General features: G+C 58.0%; 3 protein-coding genes and 4 non-coding genes across 8 annotated transcripts; 6 read left to right on the forward strand and 1 right to left on the reverse strand.

Annotated features, from left to right (window-relative positions):
- The first annotated feature begins 1,832 nt into the window (after window positions 1–1,832).
- On the forward strand, window positions 1,833–1,983 carry LOC141474392 (small nucleolar RNA SNORA16B/SNORA16A family). The gene has a single exon (XR_012463630.1). It is a non-coding gene; the product is annotated as a small nucleolar RNA SNORA16B/SNORA16A family (small nucleolar RNA).
- A 1,173-nt stretch (window positions 1,984–3,156) lies between these two features.
- Window positions 3,157–3,287, forward strand: LOC141474382 (small nucleolar RNA SNORA44). Its single transcript, XR_012463620.1, has one exon. It is a non-coding gene; the product is annotated as a small nucleolar RNA SNORA44 (small nucleolar RNA).
- Window positions 3,288–4,063: 776 nt separating this feature from the next.
- Window positions 4,064–4,134, forward strand: LOC141474388 (small nucleolar RNA SNORD99). The gene has a single exon (XR_012463626.1). It is a non-coding gene; the product is annotated as a small nucleolar RNA SNORD99 (small nucleolar RNA).
- Window positions 4,135–5,512: 1,378 nt separating this feature from the next.
- LOC141474244 (ras-related protein Rab-42-like) lies at window positions 5,513–7,161 on the forward strand. Its single transcript, XM_074162062.1, has 2 exons — window positions 5,513–5,763; window positions 6,741–7,161. The coding sequence occupies exons 1-2, from the start codon at window positions 5,513–5,515 to the stop codon at window positions 7,159–7,161; spliced, it is 672 nt and encodes a 223-aa protein (XP_074018163.1).
- A 555-nt stretch (window positions 7,162–7,716) lies between these two features.
- On the forward strand, window positions 7,717–9,475 carry LOC141474249 (ras-related protein Rab-39B-like). The gene is made up of 2 exons (XM_074162066.1): window positions 7,717–7,931; window positions 9,043–9,475. The coding sequence occupies exons 1-2, from the start codon at window positions 7,717–7,719 to the stop codon at window positions 9,473–9,475; spliced, it is 648 nt and encodes a 215-aa protein (XP_074018167.1).
- A 1,296-nt stretch (window positions 9,476–10,771) lies between these two features.
- On the reverse strand, window positions 10,772–19,063 carry TAF12 (TATA-box binding protein associated factor 12). Of its 2 annotated transcripts, XM_074162023.1 has the most exons (7): window positions 18,975–19,047; window positions 17,626–17,772; window positions 15,674–15,925; window positions 13,508–13,585; window positions 13,109–13,223; window positions 12,599–12,687; window positions 10,779–11,265 (listed from the first exon to the last, which is right to left on the reverse strand). In XM_074162023.1, the coding sequence occupies exons 2-7, from the start codon at window positions 17,692–17,694 to the stop codon at window positions 11,230–11,232; spliced, it is 639 nt and encodes a 212-aa protein (XP_074018124.1). In that variant the 5' UTR covers window positions 17,695–17,772; window positions 18,975–19,047; the 3' UTR covers window positions 10,779–11,229. The 2 variants fall into 2 exon arrangements, with proteins under 2 accessions (XP_074018125.1, XP_074018124.1); XM_074162024.1 differs by lacking the exon at window positions 17,626–17,772 and having other exon boundaries at window positions 10,772–11,265; window positions 18,975–19,063.
- A 328-nt stretch (window positions 19,064–19,391) lies between these two features.
- LOC141474386 (U11 spliceosomal RNA) lies at window positions 19,392–19,521 on the forward strand. Its single transcript, XR_012463624.1, has one exon. It is a non-coding gene; the product is annotated as a U11 spliceosomal RNA (small nuclear RNA).
- The last annotated feature ends 78 nt before the right edge of the window (window positions 19,522–19,599 follow it).

A 19,599-nucleotide genomic window follows, 5' to 3' on the forward strand; every position in this document is an offset into this window, starting at 1 on the left:
GTTTTGCTAATCCCCGGCTTCTGCTGAACAAGATTGGAGAGGAATTTTTTACCTTCCAGCCTTGCTATCTCCCAGTGTATCTTGTCAATCGTACTGGATACACCAGTTTCTGGATTTAACCTGGGATTTGCTTAGACATGAAATTAATTCAGTGTCAGGACAGGGTATGGATTTCAAACGCAATAGTTAACCTTTAGAAACGGATGGAGCTCCTTCGGAAAATGTCCCTCTGCCAAAGTTTTCTTTACCTTTTTGCCTGGTTGGAGCATTTCTTCCCCAAATTCCTGGTTTTTTTTCTTCTTCAGCCTCTCCCTATCCATCTTCTCGTGGTGGGCCGAGTTCTGCTGCGAATCCATTGGTGTTTTGGGATTGCTCTGTGGGGATTCTCCCTGTTTACCATTTGGAAAATTCGCTTCCCAAACACTTGATGTTTCCCAAATTTGTCTTGAATTTTGGGGGTGGGTGATTTTTGCTCCAACGAGCGAGGTTCTGTCCTGCCCTGGGGTGTGACGGGGACATTTCTAGCTTGGCTTTGCAGGAGTGGCTGTGCCAAGGAGGATCCGGGTGGCCCGGGGAACCGGGCAGAGCAGCCCCAGGGTCCCTGGAAGACATGAGGGACAGGACTGGCTGCTTGTCCCCTGTCCCCAGCAGCGTCACAAGGACTGTTTTTAGAAGAGCTTGGTCATGCAGGATTTGGGGCTCATTTCCAGACTAATTTCTGCTTTAAATGGGGGCCAGGCTTGTTTTGTTGGTACTTGGCATGTTGGTTGGGTGGGGGGGGGGGGGTACCAGCTTGAAAGGGTGATTCCTGAGCACTGTGATTTATTTTTATTTTTTTTTATGTGTGAGTTTTGCTCAGAACAGATTAAAAACTAATTATTGCTCTCCCTCATCCCTTTATGCACCTTCTCCAGGGCTCAGGGGCAGGCTCGGGAGCTTTTCCACCTCGTCTCTCGGGGTGGCCGTGGCTTCACTATCAGTCCCTTCCAACCACTTGGTGGATGCTCTCGTTTTAAACCCTTTCCCGCTGCTTCTGGATCACGCGCCAGGAACCTGACGGAGGTATTTGGGCAGAAACACCTTGATTTCCGAAAAAATTCTCTTCCATTCCCCTAGGGTGGGCTCTTCTCCCACACCCACCCCACCTTCCAAAAGGGAGGAAGGAGTAGGAAGAATGTGGTGGCTTCCTTCACCTTTTTCGAAGAACAACCCCAGAAATGCACTTTGTGGGGAAGAAGAATGGGGAGAAATTGCCTTTATGTCCCCTACCCCCTTGGGGTTTGTTTTGGTGGGGTGGGGGAGCGCTGCTCAACCCCTCCAGCGCAAGGGGGAATACAATTAATGGCGTGACTGCTTGGGGGTGGGATTTCCCCTGCCTTCCCTGCTGCTGTGGGAGGAGGGGGGGCAGGTTATCTTTTAGGATGGCATGGCAGGAGGTGGCATGGAGAGGGTGTCATGGCGGGGGGGGCAGTAGGCGGCACGAACTACAACTCCCAGAAGGCTCTGCGGGAGGGCCCGGCCCCAACAGCCAATCAGAGCCCGCGTTTCCGCCCTATAAAAGGCCTCCGCGAGAGGCCTTCCGCCTTTCGCTGTGATGGCGGCTGCGGAGGGTGTTGGGGTCTGCGGCGCCGGGACAATCCGCCGCCATCCGCCCTCCCCGGAGGCTCTCCCGCCGCTCGGCCCCGCCGCATCGGCGTCCCAATGGGCCGTGAAGGGGCAGCGCGGGCGCGGGGGGGCCTTGCTTCGTCTCTCCCTCCTTCCTCCCTGGCCGGGCCCGGCGTGCGGGGAAGATGGCGGGGCCGCGGCGGGTGAGTGACGGGCCTTCAGGCCTACCCCGGCCCTATCGAAGCTGCGTCTGCCTGGGCGGTGTGGCAGATGCAGTCAAAAAGGAGCCGAGAGCGAAGGGTTCTTTTTTTTCCTCGACGGTCGCCGCTCAGTTTGAGCCTCCGTAACTGTCCGGCAACATTTCAGGAAAATACATAGCCCGGGGGACGGGGCGAGCGTTGGGGTGTCGTTGGGGCCTGGCCGGGGTTTGGGGGGGGGGGGGGGGGTAGGCTGTCGCTAGAAGGCGGTAACCATCCCAAATGCCTGTTTGTGGGGTCGGAGCTGGTGCGGGGAGGGGTGGGAGGTGGTGGGTATCCATGGTACTTTCCCTGACACCTGCCTGACCCTCCGGGCTCTTGTTTTCCCCCAGCAGCAGCCTGGCCTGCAAGGTGATCCCACAGCAGGATGGATGGTGACTGCTTGGTTCCTCGGGTGGTGGCATTGGGCAGGTGAGACATGCCATCAAGGCTCTGGAGGCTCCCTTTAGGTTGCTCTCGTGGCCTCCCTTGGCCAGAGCAGCGAGCAGGTGTATTCCCTGGTCCTTTGCTACTGGATACTGCCGGTGTGGATTGTTCCTGACACTGTGGATCCTCTGCAGGGCTCCTGCTCGGGGTTGGGCCCTGCAGACAAGGATTTCCCACTGCCAGGGCCTTGTGGAAGTATCTCTCCAGTCATTAAGAACTGCAGAATCCCCTTATTTCTTGCTCTGTCGAAATCGTAGAATGGTTTGGGTTGGAAGGGACCTTAAAGGCCATCCAGTGCCACCCCCTGCCCTGGGCAGGGACACCTCCCACCAGACCAGGACCCTCCAAGCCCCCTCCAACCTGGCCTTGAACCCCTCCAGGGATGGGGCAGCCACAGCTTCTCTGGGCAACCTGGGCCAGGGTCTCACCACCCTCACAGCAAAGAACTTCTTCCCCAGATCTCATCTCCATCTCCCCTCTTTCAGTGTCAAACCCTTCCCCCTCCTCCTGTGGCTCCCCTTCCTGATCCAGAGTCCCTCCCCAGCTTTCCTGGAGCCCCTTGAGGGACTGGAAGGGGCTCTAAGGTCTCCGTGGAGCCTTCTCTTCTCCAGGCTGAACCCCCCCAACTCTCTCAGCCTGTCCTCACAGCAGAGGGGCTCCAGCCCTCCCAGCATCTCCGTGGCCTCCTCTGGACTTGTTCCAACAGCTCCATGTCCTTCCTGTGCTGAGGACTCCAGAGCTGGACAATGGGTGGAATAAGAGGGGAATTTCTCTCTCCGTTGTCACTGGGCCTGGCTGGTGCACAACTGGGAGTCAGATCTGACCCAAAGGCAGTGGATCAGGGGGAGGCCGTGTCGAGGGCTGTGAGCTGCATGTTTATCCAAGAGCTGTGGCTCCGTGCAATAGCTACAGGTCTCCAACAACATGCAAGAGCAACGGGAAGGTCTTTGACTGCTGGGCCTCTCTTGCCTGTTGCTGTCACTCGCCCCTCCTATACATTTTCAGAAATTTGGGATATTTCTTCCTTGGTGGTTCCTGGGTTAGGGGTGTGTTGGGGATGTGTACTTTGTGGGGCTGACGCTGAGGGTGTTGCGGTGTCTTCCAGGGTTGTTGGTGTTCCAGAGCTCGCTCTGCCGATGGCCTGATAGTCCCAAGGTAAGGATGCGTGCCTTTCTCGGCGCTCTCGGAGAACTGTCCCTGTCCCTCCAGATCCCTTTCCCATCAGATCTGAATACCGATCTCGTGGTCGAAAAAGGAGGAAAAACAAAATTCTAACTGGTCTGGGCCTCGTTGCTGGTGCAATCCTGCTCCGAGAGAGGCCGGTTGGGAGACAGTCCCTTGTGGGTCTCGCTCCTTGGGGAAGGAGTGGATGAAGGTCAGGGGGAGAGGGCAGAGAGGCCGGGAGCATCCGCGGACTGGGATCCATCTGCGTGGATTCCTGATGTACAAGGACCCGCTGACCTCGCGTACTTACCCAGAGCTCTGTTTTTTTCAGGAATTACTCATTTAGTGGAAAAGGCTGAGAGCGTGTGAGCCCCTGTCCGTGGGGCTGGAATGGTGGGGAAGTGGTGACACGGGAAGCGGTGACACGGAGCACGTGAGTGGCCTTTGGCTGTAATTACCAGGTGTTTGATGAGCGGGGTTGAGGACAGAGGACAGTTCAGGCTGACGTGACTGTGCTGGAAGTGGCCAGCGAGAATGATCGACTTCGTTAGTAAGGTTTTTAATTGGGCAGCCTGTTAGCTGTAGGGCAGCTGGAGACCCTCTGGGCGCAGCCTGGTCCGTGATGACTCTGCTCTTTGGAGACTGTTGGATGAATCCTGCGGATATGGGGCTGAGGCCAGGCCGGGGGGGCTGGGGGCGGCGGGGAGCTGAAACGGCCCCATGGTGCGGGGAGGGGGGGGCCGGCAGGGGATTCCTTCTCCCGGGTGAAACCTGCAGCCGGGTCAAACTGCTCCTCATTCAGGTTGGATTATCTTTTATCCCCTCTTCAGGTGTAAGTGGAGCCGTTCCCCGAGGGTTTGGTGCAAGACTTGGTTCTTTCCCAGCCCCCTCGGAAGCGGGAGCTCTGCCTGGCCAGATCCTGGCTCCTTCCTGGGCCGGGAGCTCCCCCACCTGGGAACAGCAGCTCCAGGTGTCACTCGGGCTCCCGTTTGACCTCTCGGTGTGGAAGAGCGGTCCCTTCTGTGGGATTTTCTCAGGAGAAGAGCTTGGATATAAAGTATTTTGAGGGGGAATAAATGGAATCACTTAAAACTCACTGTGCTCGTGTTGGGGGTGCGGTGGTCGGTTGGGGGGGGACACACCTGACTGCTCCTACCCATGGCTGGGGGTGAGGCTTGGGAAATTGGAGCAACTTGGAATCACAGAATGGTTTGGGTTGGAAAGGACCTTAAAGATCACCTAGTTCCAACCTCCAGTTTCTCCCACTTGAGGTCACCCGTCCACAGTTGGTTCTCCATGGGCTGGATCTCCGGGTGACTGGGATGTGCTTTTCCCTGCTGGAAATGGGTGTTTCTGGCTCTCTGTGCAGGTCGGTGCTCCTCAGGAATGGAGTTGCCACCTGAGGGAGCTGGTGTGGAACCTGTTGGGACACCGGAGCTGCCTTCACCGGCAGCAGCTCTTCTGCTGTGGGTCCCTGGGGAGTCACAGCAGCGTCACCCCACATTGCCAACACCCCCTGCTGCACCCCGGTGCCTTGGGTCACCCGTTTCCATCCTGGGGGTGACAGCACCCCCGGAGCTGTCGGGGGGGCTGTTATTCCCTGAGGGGGTGGTGGCAGATGGCAAAGTCCCTGTCTGCAGGTGACCCGGGCTCTTTGCAGAGAGCAGCTTTGTCCCGGGGACATGGTGCCCCCCACGCCCCTTCCCTTCTCCCCTTGGGGACATGAGAGCCCCTTTCCCATGGGCCTCGGCCCTCCTAGGATTTCGGATTCCTCAGGGGCACCAGCCTCTTTGTACACCCCCGGCCTGGCTGTCCCTGTCTTTGTCACCAAAGCCATGCAGCAGGACAGAGCTGGCGTGTGACAATGTCCCGGGTGACGTTGGAGGATGGGGCCAGTGGCTTCTCCCTCCTCCCCAGGGCGCTTTGTTTGTCCACCTTTGGAGTGGGGACAAGGGTGGGGACCTGTCCCCAGCCCCGCCAGCACAGCAAATCCCCGTCAGGACGGGGTGGGGACAGTCTGGGGACAATCAAATCTGCCCCCACTGGGCACAGCCACCAGCATGGGGACGGTGACAGGTCCCCTCCAGGACCCCCACCCTGGGGGACACTACCAGTTCCGCGTCATCGTGCTGGGGGACGCGGCGGTGGGAAAGTCCTCGCTGCTGCGCTGCTTCGCCGAGGGTCCTGCTGGGGGGGCGGCCACCCCCTGCCCCACCGTCGGCGTGGAGTTCTACAGCCGCACCGTCCCCCTGTCACCCGCCGGCAGGGCCAAGCTGCAGCTCTGGGACACGGCTGGCCAGGAGAGGTTCAGGTGAGGGGGGGGGACACACCAGGGAGGAGGACGCAGCCCCCATGTGGGACCCCAGCACCCAACTGACTTGTGTCCCCCCCCAGCCCAGGGCAGCGGTGGCTCCCTGGGACAGTGACGCTTTAGGGGCTGGTGGGACCTTGTGATGGGCTTGAGGTGAAGATGGAGCTGGTTTTGGGGGGCGGCCAAAGGAGCAGGGGTGGGTGATGGCCCTGGGGTGACAGTCCTGGGGGGCTGCTTCTGGAGTCCTGGTCCTGGGGTCTTGGCCTTGGGGTGCTGGTCCCAGGGTCCTGGTCCTGGGGTCCCAGTTTTGGGGTGCCAGTCCTGGGGTCCTGGTCCCAAGGTCCTGGTCCTGGGGTGCCAATCCTGGGGGGCTGCTCCTGGGGTGCTGCTTCTGGGGTGCCGGTCCTGCGGTCCTGGTGTCTCAGTTCCGGGGTCCTGGTCCCAGTGCTGGGGTGCGGGTCCTGGGGTGCCAGTCTTGGGGTGCTGCTGGGCTGGGGCTGGGTGATCCCCTCCCTGATCCCATCAGGCTGGAGCCAGGAGCTCCAGGGAGCGTGGAAAAGGCTCAAATGGGGCAGGAGGGGCTGAAGAGCTGGGAGCTGGGGCTGGAGTTGGGGGGGGGGGGTCCCATGCTGCTCCCCATCCCTTTTGGAGGCCCCAGGGTTGGTTGGGGGTGCCCTGTTTCTGCCCACTGCTCGGCCCCAACGGCACCCACCCATGGGTGCTGCCCCATCCCCGCAGCACCCCGGGCTGTGGGGGGGACAGAGGGACCCCTGAGCCCCCACAAAACCCGTCCAGAGCCCCCCAGTCTGCGGGGGGGGATACTGAACAGAAAATTGGGGCGCAGATGGTCCAGGCAGGTCCCCCCTCCCTGCTCCTGAGGTCCCAAAAGTCCCTCGATCCCCGTCCCGGGGCAGGGGGTACAGGGGCTGGCGGGTATCGGGGTGTCCCCCAAATCTCCCCCCTTGTGGTGTGCCCAGGTCCATCACCAGGTCCTTCTACCGGAGCGCGGCGGGGGTTCTGCTGGTCTTCGACCTCACCAACCGGGCCTCCTTCGAGCGCGTCCCCGAGTGGCACCGCGAAGCCACCGGGGACCATCACCCCCCCGCCTTCGTCCTGGTGGGACACAAGTGTGACCTGGCGGCCGAGCGAGCCGTGTCGGCAGAGGAGGCCGGGCACCTGGCCACCACCCTGGGCATGGTGGCCTTCGTGGAGACTTCAGCCCGCAGCAACCTCAACGTGGAACTGGCCTTCCAGACGCTGGCGGGGGGCATCCAGCAGGCGCTGGGCCAGGGGGGGGACACCCCTCTCCGGGGCTGCGGTGGCATCAGGCTCATCCCCAGCCAGAGCCACCACCGGCCTCTGGCACGGGGGGAGCCCCGGGAGCGCTGTCAGTGCTGATGGGGACATGGTGGGGGGGATACAGGACCTTCCACCCCTGGGGATGTGTCCCCCCCTGCCCTTGGGTGATGCTCAGGGCTGTGTCCCTCCCGCCCCGGGCTTGGGTTCATTTCAAGCCTTAATTTGGGGGCTCTGAAAAAATAATACCCTCCTGCAGGAGTGTTTTTAATAAACTTGAGGCTTTTTCACACTAAATAAAGGCCGTGACGAGTGCCTGTCCCCTGGCAGGGACACGCCGCCACGCTCAACCCAACTCAACTCAACCCAACTCAACTCGTGACATGGGTGATGCTCTAAGGGGGGGGTCACTGGTGGGGTAAGACACCCCCCCCCCCCCAAATGTCTCCATGTGGCCATGTTGCTTGATGAGCCTCTTGTCCCAGGGCCACCACCCTGGGAAAATGGGAGCAGGGAGGGATGAAAAGGGCTCCAAAAGGGCCACCCAGCGCCCATGGTGGGTCGGGAACGCCTCCTGGGTGGAGGAGCCCGGCTCTGCCTGCCCGTACTCGCTCCCGGCGCGGGGGCGGCGGGTGCCGGCAGCCGACGGAGGTGCCGATGGAGCCGCGGTGGCAGTACCAGTTCCGGGTGATCATGCTGGGGGACTCCACGGTGGGGAAGTCCTCGCTGCTGCGGCGTTACACCGAGGGCGTCTTCCTGGACGCCGTCAACCAGACGGTTGGGGTGGATTTCTACGTCCAGTTCGTGGAGCTGGAGCCGGGGCTGCGGGTGAAGCTGCAGTTCTGGGACACGGCCGGGCAGGAACGGTTCAGGTGGGTCCGGCTGCCGTGCGGAGGGGTGATGGAGCTGGGTGTCCCCCCAGATTTGGGGTGCTGGTGGGATACTGTGATTCCCGACCCCGGGGAGGTGCTGGATGGGGCTGTGTTCCCTCCCACCCGTGCTCCGGGGGTGAGGAACCGCGATGCCCAGCACCGGGCAGGCTGTGGTTCCTCCAGATGAGCCAAAGCCAAGGGTGTGCCCAGGGAAAGGAGCCCTTGGGGTTGCCTTGTAAGCCCTTGCTCCAGCTCCAAAGGGGGTCTGGGACCACCCAAGCACCCCTCTGCCCCACCAGCTGCAGAGGGCTGGGAGAAGAGGCTCGGAGCCCACTGGGAGCTGGGCAGAGTGGTTTCCCCAGCTCAGCTGCTGGGAACATTTACACCTCGCTGCCAAGGCTGCCCATGTTGGGTGGGCTGGCTGCTGGGGACAGGGGAGCAGGGGGAGAGGTGGCTGCAGGGGATGGGAGAATGGCAGACCTGTGGCTGCAGGGGATGGGCGAGCAAGGGACCATGGCTAACAGGGGATGGGAGAGCTCTGGGGATGTAGCTACAGGGAATGGGTGAGCTCTGGGGACATGGCTGCAGGGGATGGGAGAGCTTGGGGACATGGCTGCAGGGGATGGGAGAGCTCTGGGGACATGGCTACAGGGGATGGGAGAGTTCTGGGGGCACGGCTGCAGGAGATGGAAGAGCTTGGGGACATGGCTGCAGGGGATGGGAGAGCTCTGGGGACATGGCTGCAGGGAATGGGAGAGCTCTGGGGGCATGGCTGCAGGGGATGGGAGAGCTTGGGGACGTGGCTGCAGGAGATGGGAGAGCTTGGGGACACGGCTGCAGGGGATGGGAGAGCTCTGGGGACGTGGCTGCAGGGAACAGCTGAGCTTTGGTGGCCATGCAAGGGCAGAGGAGCTTGGACCACTTGCTGGAACAGCAAAAGGGACGATTCTCCTTGCTCTTACGGTGGGTTGAGAGCAGTGTGTCCCCTGCAGGGTGCAGGACGCAGCCAGGGCTGCTCCTCAGGTGTGGGGGGGTTGCTGCCTGGGGTGGCACAGGGGAGCCCCGGGGGCTGCTCACCCCGTTTCTCTTTACACCCCACCCCCCCCCCAAGATCCGTGACCCGCTCCTACTACCGCAACTCGGCCGGGGGGATGCTGCTCTTCGATCTCACCAACCGCGCGTCCTTCGAGAGCGTCCGGCAGTGGCACCGGGAGGTGACCGACACCGTCCAGCCCTTCCGCATGGTTTTCTTGCTGGTGGGGCACAAGAGCGACCTGGCCGGGCAGCGGCGGGTGGGCAGGAGGGAGGCGGAGAAGCTGGCGGCCGCCCTGGGGGTGCAGTACGTGGAGACCTCGGCCAAGGACGCCAGCAACGTGGTCCAGGCGTTCCAGATGTTGACGGTGGCCATCTACCAGGCGCTGCAGACGGGGGGGCTGGCTGCCACCGAGACGTGGGACGGGGTGAAGTGCAGCGTCCCGCTGCCGGCACCGCTCAAAGCTCGGGCGCCGGAGAAGGAAGAGAAGCGGAAAAGATGCTCGTGCTAGAGCTGGGGACACTGGGAGGCCTGTCCCCAGCAGGGCTGGGACACGCTGGGGGGTGGGTGTGTGTGTGTGTGTGAGGCAGAGGGGGAGCAGCTGGCCACGGCGCATTAAACACCCCCCTGTTCATCGCTCCGCCTGCCCGTGTGTTCCTGGGGAAGGGGAGGCGCCGAGGCTGCCCCCAGGAAGGGCTTGGACCTGGAGAAAAGGAGGCTGAGGGGAGACCTTCTCGCTCTCTCCAACTCCCTGAAAGGAGGGTGTAGCCAGGGGGGGTCGGTCTCTTCTCCCAAGGAACAGGCGATGGGACAAGAGGAAACGGCCTCAAGTTGCGCCAGGGGAGGTTTAGGATGGATATTGGGAGAAATTTTTACACAGAAAGGGTTATCAAGCCTTGGAAGGGGCTGCCCAGGGCAGTGATGGAGTCACCATCCCTGGAGGTATCTAAAAGCCAGGCAGACGTGGTGCTGAGGGACATGGGTCAGTGGTGGCTTTGGCAGCGTTGGGTTGATGGTTGGACTCGATGATCTAAAAAGTCCCTTCCAACCCAGACAATTCTATGGTTCTAAGGGTGAAGTCCCCAGGGCAGGACAGGACATGGGGCTGCGGAGGTGGGTGTCACCCCATTCCCTTATTCCGTCTCCAAACCCCTTTCCTGGAGAGGAACCGCAGGTCCTCCTGGCACCTCATGTCCCACCTGGGATCAGCGTTGATCCAAACCCCCCTTTTACTGCCCGACTTGTTCCCTTGGAGCTCAGGAGGACAAGATGGTCTGGTCTGAGCAGCTCCTACAGGTCCCTGGAGCTGGAGCAGCCGCTGAACAACTCCCCATGTCCCCCCCGGCAGCCACCGAGCGTGGCCCCGGGCACCCAGACGGGCCCCAGCTGTGTTTATGGCAGTCCCCGGGCTCTGCAGGGAGGAGGAGAGTGCCCATACTGGTTCCTGAACTACTTTCCCCAGTAGCCCCGCCAGCGAGCTGCTGGTCACCGCTTTGAGCGGAGCAGGCAGGAACAGGCAGGGGGACGTGGCCTTTCTCGGTGTCCCAGGGCAAGCAGAAACCCAGGATGGCCCCGATTTCTTGTCCTCAGTCACCCTGTCCCATCCCAACGGCCCCAATCTCCAAGCGATGGGTAAAACTACTCGCCCTGGGCCCGAGGTGGAAGGAAGGTGTTTGGCAGAGGTGGCCAAATCCTTCCCCTCCCTCCACAGCCCAGGGCAGGAGATCTGGGAGCAGAAGAGAAGAAACCAGGCAAGGAGGAGGCCGCCCCCCCGGCACTCGCCATCCCTCCCCACGAGGCTGCTCCACGGGTTTAGATTAATAATTTCTTTATTCATGTAAAACAAACGCAAGTATTTATATAAACACTGACAATACAAAGTACTGGAGCAGGTAGGGGCAGGAAGGAGGAAACAAAAACCTCTACAGATGCTTCTAATACTGTCCCACACGAGATCAAACGCTCTGTCCCTCGGATAATCACTTCTACGATAAACCACTTTCAAGTCACAAATAAAAAGTCTTTGTTTTGAGATACGTTGCGCTCTGAGGGGGCAGGAGGAAGGGGGGGGCGTAGAATGGGGGGTGGTTTTTTTTTTGGCAGATCTCCTCGGAAAGTCAAGATATTGCTGCACCGATAATAAAAAATATATGCTTCTCTGTAAAGCATTAAAAAAAATATCCCATGGATGGCATCGTGGAGGCTTTAGTGGAGAGGCAAACATCCCAAAATGCACTGGCGTCTTCTCCCGGCTCTTCCCAGGGGCTATTTCTTGGTAGTTTTGCGAATCAGTGCCATTCTCTGCAATAAGAAAGAGAAAAACGTGGGAAGCCGAGCGTCTCAGACAAAGGTTACTGCAAAACAAGCCGCAGCCGGGCAGGAACAGGGGATGCGGGGTTCTCCCGGGACACGGCCCGACTTGTTTCCGCACAGGTCTTTCAGGTCTGTTTGAATCTTAATGGGGTCTCGAGCCGGAGCCAGAGGAAAAGGAAGAGTCTGTGCTCCTCTGCTCGGCACCCAGGGCTGGGAAGTGAAACACTGAGGGAGGGGCAAAGGATTAATTAGCGCAGGGGATCAAACCCCACTTGAAACCCTCCCCTCTCTGCCCAGGAGCTGCTGTGGGAGCTTCAAGAGGGGAGATGCTGGGAGGGCTGGAGCCCCTCTGCTGGGAGGACAGGCTGAGAGAGCTGGGGGGGTTCATCCTGGAGAAGAGAAGCCTCCAGAGAGACCTTAGAGCCCCTTCCAGTCCCTCAAGGGGCTCCAGGAAAGCTGGGGAGGGACTCTGGATCAGGGAGGGGAGCCATAGGAGGAGGGGGAAGGGTTTGACACTGAAAGAGGGGAGATGGAGATGAGATCTGGGGAAGGAATCCTTTGCTGTGAGGGTGGTGAGAGCCTGGCCCAGGTTGCCCAGAGAAGCTGTGGCTGCCCCATCCCTGGAGGGGTTCAAGGCCAGGTTGGAGGGGGCTTGGAGCAACCTGGTCTGGTGGGAGGTGTCCCTGCCCGGGCAGGGAGTTAGAACTAGATGATCTTTAAGGTCCCTTCCAACCCAAACCGTTCTGTGAGTCTATGCAGTATCCTGCAGGGAAGCTCCTCCCTGGCTCCGATGGGACATGTAAAAAGCAATGGCCCGATTCAGCAAAAGCAAAATTAAGGGGGGGAAAAGACCCCAGATCCGCTCAGCTCCAACCTACAGCTGCGCTCCCAGGACAACGGTGTGTTCTCTGACCTTCTCAGGCCTTTAGGCTTTTTGCAGCTGTTTAAATTCTTAGTGAGGCGAGCAGCCCGGAGTCCCAAGCCGTGTGTTTTCAGTCCCTTCTGCACAAAGATGGAGCCCTGGATCCGCCAGGGGGCAGCTGACAAGTCACCCTCTGCAGCTCTCAGCTGTTTTTTAGCCCTTCCAAGCCGGGCTGCCCTTCAGAGAGCGAGCGCTGCTGCTTCTCCCAGGGCACAGCCAGCGCCGCACCGCCACAGAGGAGCCAGAGCAACCTCAATCCTCTCCCCACAAACAGGCGAGGAGACTCTGGAAGTTATTCCAAGTCCAAACCGCTTGGAAGAGGCTACAAATCCACATCGTGCCAGGAGTCCAAGACCACCCTCCCCACATCGATTCTCGGTGTCACCGAAGGCTCTTTACCTGTTTGTGAGCTTCTGTAGTGCAGGCTTTTTTGTAGGGTCTGATTTCTTCTGAACCAAAGCCCGGGATCCACATGTTCCACTGACGCTCTGGAAGAAAGAGGGTGGGTCAGCACCTTCTACCCCAACCGCCCATTGCAAGAGCCACCGTGTCACCACAGACACAGAGACGTGCTGGGGAGCCACCCACCAGCTAGAAAAGCTTCACAAAAACAGAGCAGCAAAGGGCTACACGGCATTAAACAGGGTAAAAATGCAATCCCTGTGCTTGGGACCTTCCCACACTGGTTGATGGACCACTATAAACTGCTAAATTTGGAGAGGGATAATTAGGAGCAGCCATCTCGTTCATCCCCTGATTATTAAGGAGTTATTCAGTAGCAATGAATTTGTAGCTACTCACAGGTTTCCACCCCAACACCTCGGCCGTGCCCTGAATTCTGGGTGTGTGCCCAGCTCTGGATGAGAGGGGAAAATAAAATAAATAAATAAATAAAAAATCATCACTCACCGAGATGCAACTGGACGTCTTTGACTTCCAGGGTGTTGGACTTGCGGTGCCGCGCGAGCTGGCAGGCAGCCGTCACCACGCTCTCGATGAAATCATCGGCGATCTGCAACAGCATCTGCGCCACGAGAAGGACAACAACCAGTTTTATCAGTGCTCGAGCAGCTGAAATTATGGGGAAAACATGAAAATGAACCCCCAGAAGCTAGAATTTCAAAGGCGGCGGCTACAATTGCTGTTTTAAAAGCCTTTTTGATGTCAGACACGGATGGCCGAAAGTTGCACCAAAGGTGAGAATATGGCGGCGTTATATGAACCAACCCTCCCTGTTTCGGACAAAGGGTCCATGAAAAAATCTCAGATTAACTCTTTTTGCAGCCCCTGCTGTGGGTCGGTACCTACTTCTTCCACATCTTCATCCAGCTGCTCGTTCGGATCCACCTCACGCACCAGGTCCTGCAATTTCTTCTTGGTTAAAACCTGAGCGTGGGGGAGAAGAGGAACAATTTATTCCCCTACTTCAGCAAAGCCACAAAAAAAACCCCTCCTCCCCCGCCACCTCCCGAGGCCCAAGTCACCCGTGTTGACACAGTATCAGCTCAGGAATGGCAGAGATAAGAAATATCAGGTGTTAAGGAGCTATTTTCGAGCCCCAGAGGTTGCTCTGACCAGAGCGTGGAATGCAGCAAGCCCGGGATAAATAAGTCTCCTGCACTTAAAGGGGCACTAAAACACCACAGGGCTGAGGACAAGAGGGGACAAAGACAGAACTAGAAATCTGAAGAGGCAAACAGCAAGTGCAAGACACGTATCGGGGACTAAATTGGTGCTCAAGGGCACAAAGGAAGTATTTCCGTGGCTCTAGCGCTTATCACCTTTAGTGTTTCAAATGGAAAACAGAGATATGAGTGCGCTGGGTTATTCTAGGGCAGAAGGGAGAGAGAGCCCTCCCAGCCCAAACACGGCGGGGAGCAGAAAATTTACTGCTGCTGAACAGCGAGGCACCTAATCTTATAGGGTATGGGTGAAAGTTGTCACCGGTGAGCCATCAGCCTGGAGAGATGAACCGGGTGGGGAATTCCTGCCTTTCCAGGTGGCCTTCCACCAACGGCGCAACTGCTGCCACGGGTGTTTGTGTCGGGGCCACGGGGCCAGTGAAGTCCCCAGAGAGACCAGGGAGAGTCCCTGGAGCACTCACTGAGCACCGGTGTATTTTACTCCAACAAGCAAACACACAACTCAGCAGATCCTGGCAGCGACACTGCTTCTCGCAACACCCCAGTAAGACAGAGGCTACAAACCTGCACTTTTATTTCTCCTATCTAAAGCACATTTAAAACAAATTTCCCCATCACGTTCCCCAAATTTTCCTGAGAGTGAAAAATACTGTACACTTAGAGCATCCATACCCCATCCAGCCTGAAAGCACCTGGGAGGGAAGAAATACATGAAGATGTTTATGTGGTCACGAGCGGTGTCCCCCAGGGATCAGTATTGGGGCCGGTTCTCTTCGACATCTTTATCAATGAACTGGACGAGGGGACTGAGCGCACCCTCAGATGACACCAAGTTGGGTGGGAGTGCTGATCTGCTGGAGGGTAGAAAGGCTTTGCAGAGGGATCTGGAGAGGCTGGATGGATGGGCCGAGGCCAACAGGATGAGGTTCAACAAGGCCGAGTGCCGGGTCCTGCCCTTGGGTCTCACCAACCCCATGGACGCCACAGCCCTGGGGCAGAGTGGCTGGAGCTGCCCGGCAGAAAAGGACCTGGGGACCAAAAAAGTTGGTCCACTGTGGGCTACATGAGCCAGCAGTGTGCCCAGGTGGCCAAGAAGGCCACCAGCATCCTGGCCTGCATCAGGAACAGCGTGGGGAGTAGGACTCGGGAGGTGATCGTCCCCCTGGACTGGGCACTGGTGAGGCCCCACCTCGAGGGCTGGGTCCAGTTTTGGGCCCCTCACCACAAAAAAGACACTGAGGGGCTGGAGCGGGTCCAGAGAAGGGCAACGGAGCTGGTGAGGGGTCTGGAGAACAAGTCTCGTGAGGAGCGGCTGAGGGAGCTGGGGGTGTTCAGCCTGGAGAAAAGGAGGCTGAGGGGAGACCTTCTCGCTCTCTCCAACTCCCTGAAAGGAGGGTGTAGCCAGGGGGGGTCGGTCTCTTCTCCCAAGGAACAGGCGAAGGGACAAGAGGAAACGGCCTCAAGTTGTCCCAGGGGAGGTTCAGATTGGATATTAGGAAAAATTTTGACATGGAGAGGGTTCTTAAGCCTTGGAATGGGCTGCCCAGGGCAGTGGTTGAGGCACCATCCCTGGAGGTATTTAAAAGCCGGGTTGGCATCGTGCTTAGAGACATGGTTTAGTGATGGGTTTTATCAGAGTTCGGTTGATGGTTGGACTCGATGATCTTAAAGGTCCCTTCCAACCCAGACAATTCTATGATTCTATCTTTGCTCACTCAGTAACCGATACTTCAATAGACATTAAGTTTTTACTGGTAGTTTAAGGAAGGAATTAAGCCACAGGCAGGTCTGAGCATCTCCCCCGTTGTCCTAAAATCGGGGATGAAATTACCTGGTTGCTTTCAGGACTGAGCCGTCCTCCTCCGCTGGGCGTCCCCGGCATCTTTGCCACGGTGGTGCTGTTGGCCATGGAGCTCTGCGGGGGAGTGCTGGCTGGTTCCGGCTTTATGGAGGAGAAGTTGGAGAGGTTGATCAAGGTAGATGGGCCAAACTGGTTCATAATCTGTTGGGCTTTAGCTTTTAGATCATAAAGCTTATCTAGGTCCTGCTTCTTCTTGGGGTTGTGGGGACCCAAACCAATCAACTGGGAAAGGAAAGGAAAGTCAGAGTTAGCAAACAGAAGGAATTCAACAGGGCAATCAGGTCTTTGCCCAGAGCAAAACCGCAGTTTCCTGACGAGGCCCAAAGGTTTCTAGAAGGTTGGGTCTCTCTGGACACAGCAAGAAGGGAGGAGCAACGTTTAGAAGAAGAGAAAACATTCCCTGCTACATGGAATAAGAAGTTTGCCACGAGAAGGACAGCAGCTGCAGGGACCACAGCTTCCAGGAGAAGACTATGCAAAGAAGATTTAACTAAAGGACACTTTAGTCCTTGTCCCCGCGGCAGCAATGCAGGGGAACAGCAGGCGCAGTTTGAGTCTTCATCTCCACACTCCATGGGCCTGAGAAGAAGAAGGGGTCCAAGCATCTTGGGTGTCTACGCAGGGTGGAGGTCTCATTTTCGGCAACACTTCATGCCTGAACCCACAGCGACTCCTTGCTGGGGGCTGCTTTTGGTTCCGTTTCGGTTCCGAGGGCACAAATCTGGGTACTCAGAGGTAACGTGACAGAGAAACGCACACCCACACCTTCAGTTTGTCCTCCCCACACCGGGCAACCCGCGGCCACGGTAAATGAAGTCAGGTTCACTGAGCTGTTACTGGTGAACCAGAAGTGGGTTGTGGCAGCTTAACTGGTTCTTGAGATCTTCCAGGTTCACCCTTTGGTGCCAAAGTTGTTCAGGTTACTGGCCACCGAGCTAACACTCAGACTGACTGTATTTCATGGCTCGAAGGCTCTAAACCCCGGGACTGATGAAGGTTTTCTCTGTCCTTACTGCTCAGTGAAAGGGAACTCATCCAAACCCTGATCCTCCCACCCCCACAAGCGGCGTGGGCAGCAGCGAGAGGTCTGTCACGTGAAAGGAGCATTTAAGGAATGGTTTGATGTAAAGGCCCCTCGTGCAGCGGCTGCTGTTGGGCCCAGAGACAGGTGAGAAGCAGCCGCCTCTTCCGAAATGCCCGCGCATTCCAAGGCGAACTTACTTAGGAGAAAAGAGGAGAGTTTGTTTAACCAGCTTTAGAGCACGTTCGCATACAAAGCGACGAACAAAGCGTCTGCTACCTGAGCTACAAACAGATGTTTTCCCCTCATCGGAGCAAGCTTTGTTAGTTTGGATTAATTCATACCAAAACACAAACCAGAAATCACATGGGAGCACTCAGAAGCTGCCGCTTTAGTGCTTCACTCCAAGGCACGCTCATGCACTGCCGCACCTACGGACACCGAGCCCTTTTAGGAGAATTTATATCCAAGATCCATTCCTGTAACGCTCTCAGGAAGTTCCCAGCTCAATTTTAACTAATTAGCCATGGGAAACCATTATACTCACACCCTAAAATCCCTCGGATGGCATTGCTGGACGAGGAGCTCAGCACAAGATTGGGATTCAGCATTCTAGTCCTGCTTTGAGCTCAGGCTGATCTCACGTTTTTCATCCCAACACCTCACTTTCCGAACCCAGAAAAAGCAGGAATTCTCACCCACCATGCAGGGGAGAAAGCTCCAAAACCCTTGGGCGGAAAGCACTTTATTAGCATAAAGTGGTTTTGTTCGTTTCTTGGCGGATCTTATTGCACCCTTTGCGTGCCGTTAAGATCACCAAACGCCAAACTAAGGGGATGCGCGGATTCCCGGGATAAATCCCGCATGCTGGCCCCATGGCAAGCCCCGACGCTTTACTTACAGCTATCTGAGTGTCTAGATCTTTAATTACATCAGCAACCGCTGTGGGGCCAGCCAACGGAGAGGCCATTTTCCAAAGCCTTCCCGGTAGGTCAGCAGTCAGTGATAACCTACTCTCGCTTCCTCCTCTTCCATATAACTCTCATTCCTACAGGAACACCAGATATTTTTCGCGTCACCCATTCCATCGTAAGATCGCGAGAGGAAACAGTTTCAGGCAAGAGAGGCCGTGTTGTCCTTACTACGTCACGAGAGGCTTTATCTATCAGGAGATATCACACAATCGTGAGCGTCCACTGCTGCCCAGGACAGGGCATCTCCCAGGATCCTGAAGCGGGAGCAGAAATTTGGCCAAATTCCATTTTTTTTCCCATCAGAAGACAGAGCGTCTTGGTACCTGCTGTCGGCAGGTGAGCCCCGACCTCTGCAACAGCAACAGGAATAGGCCTGATGGCCACAATTAGCGCCACCAACCCGCTGTAACTCATTAACGCTGACAGCGCAGGGTCAGAGCTGTAATTAAAGTCTACCGTAAAGCCAAACCAACCTTCAGCGTGTTCCTGGGGGTGCTCGGGGGCGGGAGGGCTCCTACTTCCGTTAAGACACAATGATTTTCAACAAATATTGAAATAGGTTTGCAAAGGACCGTTTGCTCTGGGTGTCTCTTTATTGTTCATAGAGAAAAGTGGGAAAGCTCTTGGTTTTCACCTTCGTTATTACAGATGTGAGACAAAGCCCCTCCTTACGCTGCTTGAGGAAGAATCTGTTACCAGCACTGACCCTTTAGATGCACTAAATAAATAAGAATATCCTTTTTTTCTCCCGGATGTGTTTGTTACATGCCGAAGGGTGACTCAAACCTCCTTCCTCCTCACCCCACAGCTTCCAGCTTCGCCTTTCACCCTCCAAGCACCGACACTTGGCATCTGGGGAGGGAACGGCCCCACGCACGTTACTCTTAAGAGGTTTTCTTCCAGCCGCCAGCTTAACGAGGCCACCAGCCCCACGACTGCCCACGGGGAACGGCGTTACGGGACCGAACGAAACCTCCCCCTGCAAAACGCTCCCGGGGAGCCGCGGCCAAAGCCGTGGGGAAGAGCCAAGGTCACCTACAGCCACCCGGGGCCCACACCGGGCCGGGCCCCGCCTGTCAGCGCTGCGGGGGTCGCCCCTCAGGCCGCGGGTGCTGACCGCCACAGAGGGCGGGGGTTTCAACACCGGCTGCAGGCCCAGCCCGGCCCGCCGCGCCCACCCCCGGCTCCCTCCGCGTTTTAGGCCGGTGTAAAACAGCTGCAGCCTCCCACCGCCTGAGGAAGGACCCCCCCCGAACCTCCCCCCGCTGTCCCGTACCTCCCCATGACCCGCGGGCGGACCGAGCCACCGCTGCCGGCTGCGCTCCCTTCGCCGCGCTACCCCGAGCCCTTCCGGGGTCACCGCCCGCCGCCACCCGGAAACACTTCTCAGCGCGGCCAATCAGGAGAGAGCCCGCCAAAGGTACCCCCCCCCCGCCTCCTCTGTGAAAGCGGGGCCGTGGATGCCCCGGCATGCCCCGCGCGATTTGCATATTGCATGGGGCCAGCGAGGCGGGGAAACGGCGTTTTTGAAAGGAAAAATGCAGAAATGGCGGAAAGGATCGATGAAAAATGGGGAGAAAGAGAGGAGGAATGGGAATGCAGGCGTTGTGCTTCGGGAGGAACGCGGGCCTCGCCGTGACTTCGGTAGTACTCCAACGCTTTCCGGTGGTGGCGGGGTGGCGGCGGAGCCCTTAAAAAGGGCTTCTGCCGTGCGTGGCACGGGGGGGCCGCGCGGCCGCCCCCGCGGAATCGACATCAAGAGATTTCGGAAGCACAATTTTTGAGGAGAGGGGAGGCCGGTAACCGCTCGTTCCGGCGCCCCGAGAAACGTCAACGGCAGAGAGAAGGCAAGGGGGCGGGGCGAGGGGAGGTGCTACTGCCCGGTGGGCGGGGCCAGGCCA

This window comes from Numenius arquata, chromosome 21 (genome assembly GCF_964106895.1).
Source record: "Numenius arquata chromosome 21, bNumArq3.hap1.1, whole genome shotgun sequence".
Lineage (NCBI taxonomy): Eukaryota > Metazoa > Chordata > Aves > Charadriiformes > Scolopacidae > Numenius > Numenius arquata.

What these genes read in the sequence shown, in the direction of transcription:
- LOC141474244 (XM_074162062.1), top strand. Translation starts at nt 5,513, where the DNA reads ATGGGGACGGTGACAGGTCCCCTCCAGGACCCCCACCCTGGGGGACAC. An exon ending in GCTGGCCAGGAGAGGTTCAG is followed by an intron (nt 5,764 to 6,740) that starts GTGAGGGGGGGG and finishes TGGTGTGCCCAG; the next exon opens with GTCCATCACCAGGTCCTTCT.
- LOC141474249 (XM_074162066.1), top strand. Translation starts at nt 7,717, where the DNA reads ATGGAGCCGCGGTGGCAGTACCAGTTCCGGGTGATCATGCTGGGGGAC. An exon ending in GCCGGGCAGGAACGGTTCAG is followed by an intron (nt 7,932 to 9,042) that starts GTGGGTCCGGCT and finishes CCCCCCCCCAAG; the next exon opens with ATCCGTGACCCGCTCCTACT.
- TAF12 (XM_074162023.1), bottom strand. Translation starts at nt 17,694, where the DNA reads ATGGCCTCTCCGTTGGCTGGCCCCACAGCGGTTGCTGATGTAATTAAA. An exon ending in ATCTAGACACTCAGATAGCT is followed by an intron (nt 15,926 to 17,625) that starts GTAAGTAAAGCG and finishes TTCCTTTCCCAG; the next exon opens with TTGATTGGTTTGGGTCCCCA. An exon ending in CTACAGAAGCTCACAAACAG is followed by an intron (nt 11,266 to 12,598) that starts GTAAAGAGCCTT and finishes TTCTTATTGCAG; the next exon opens with AGAATGGCACTGATTCGCAA.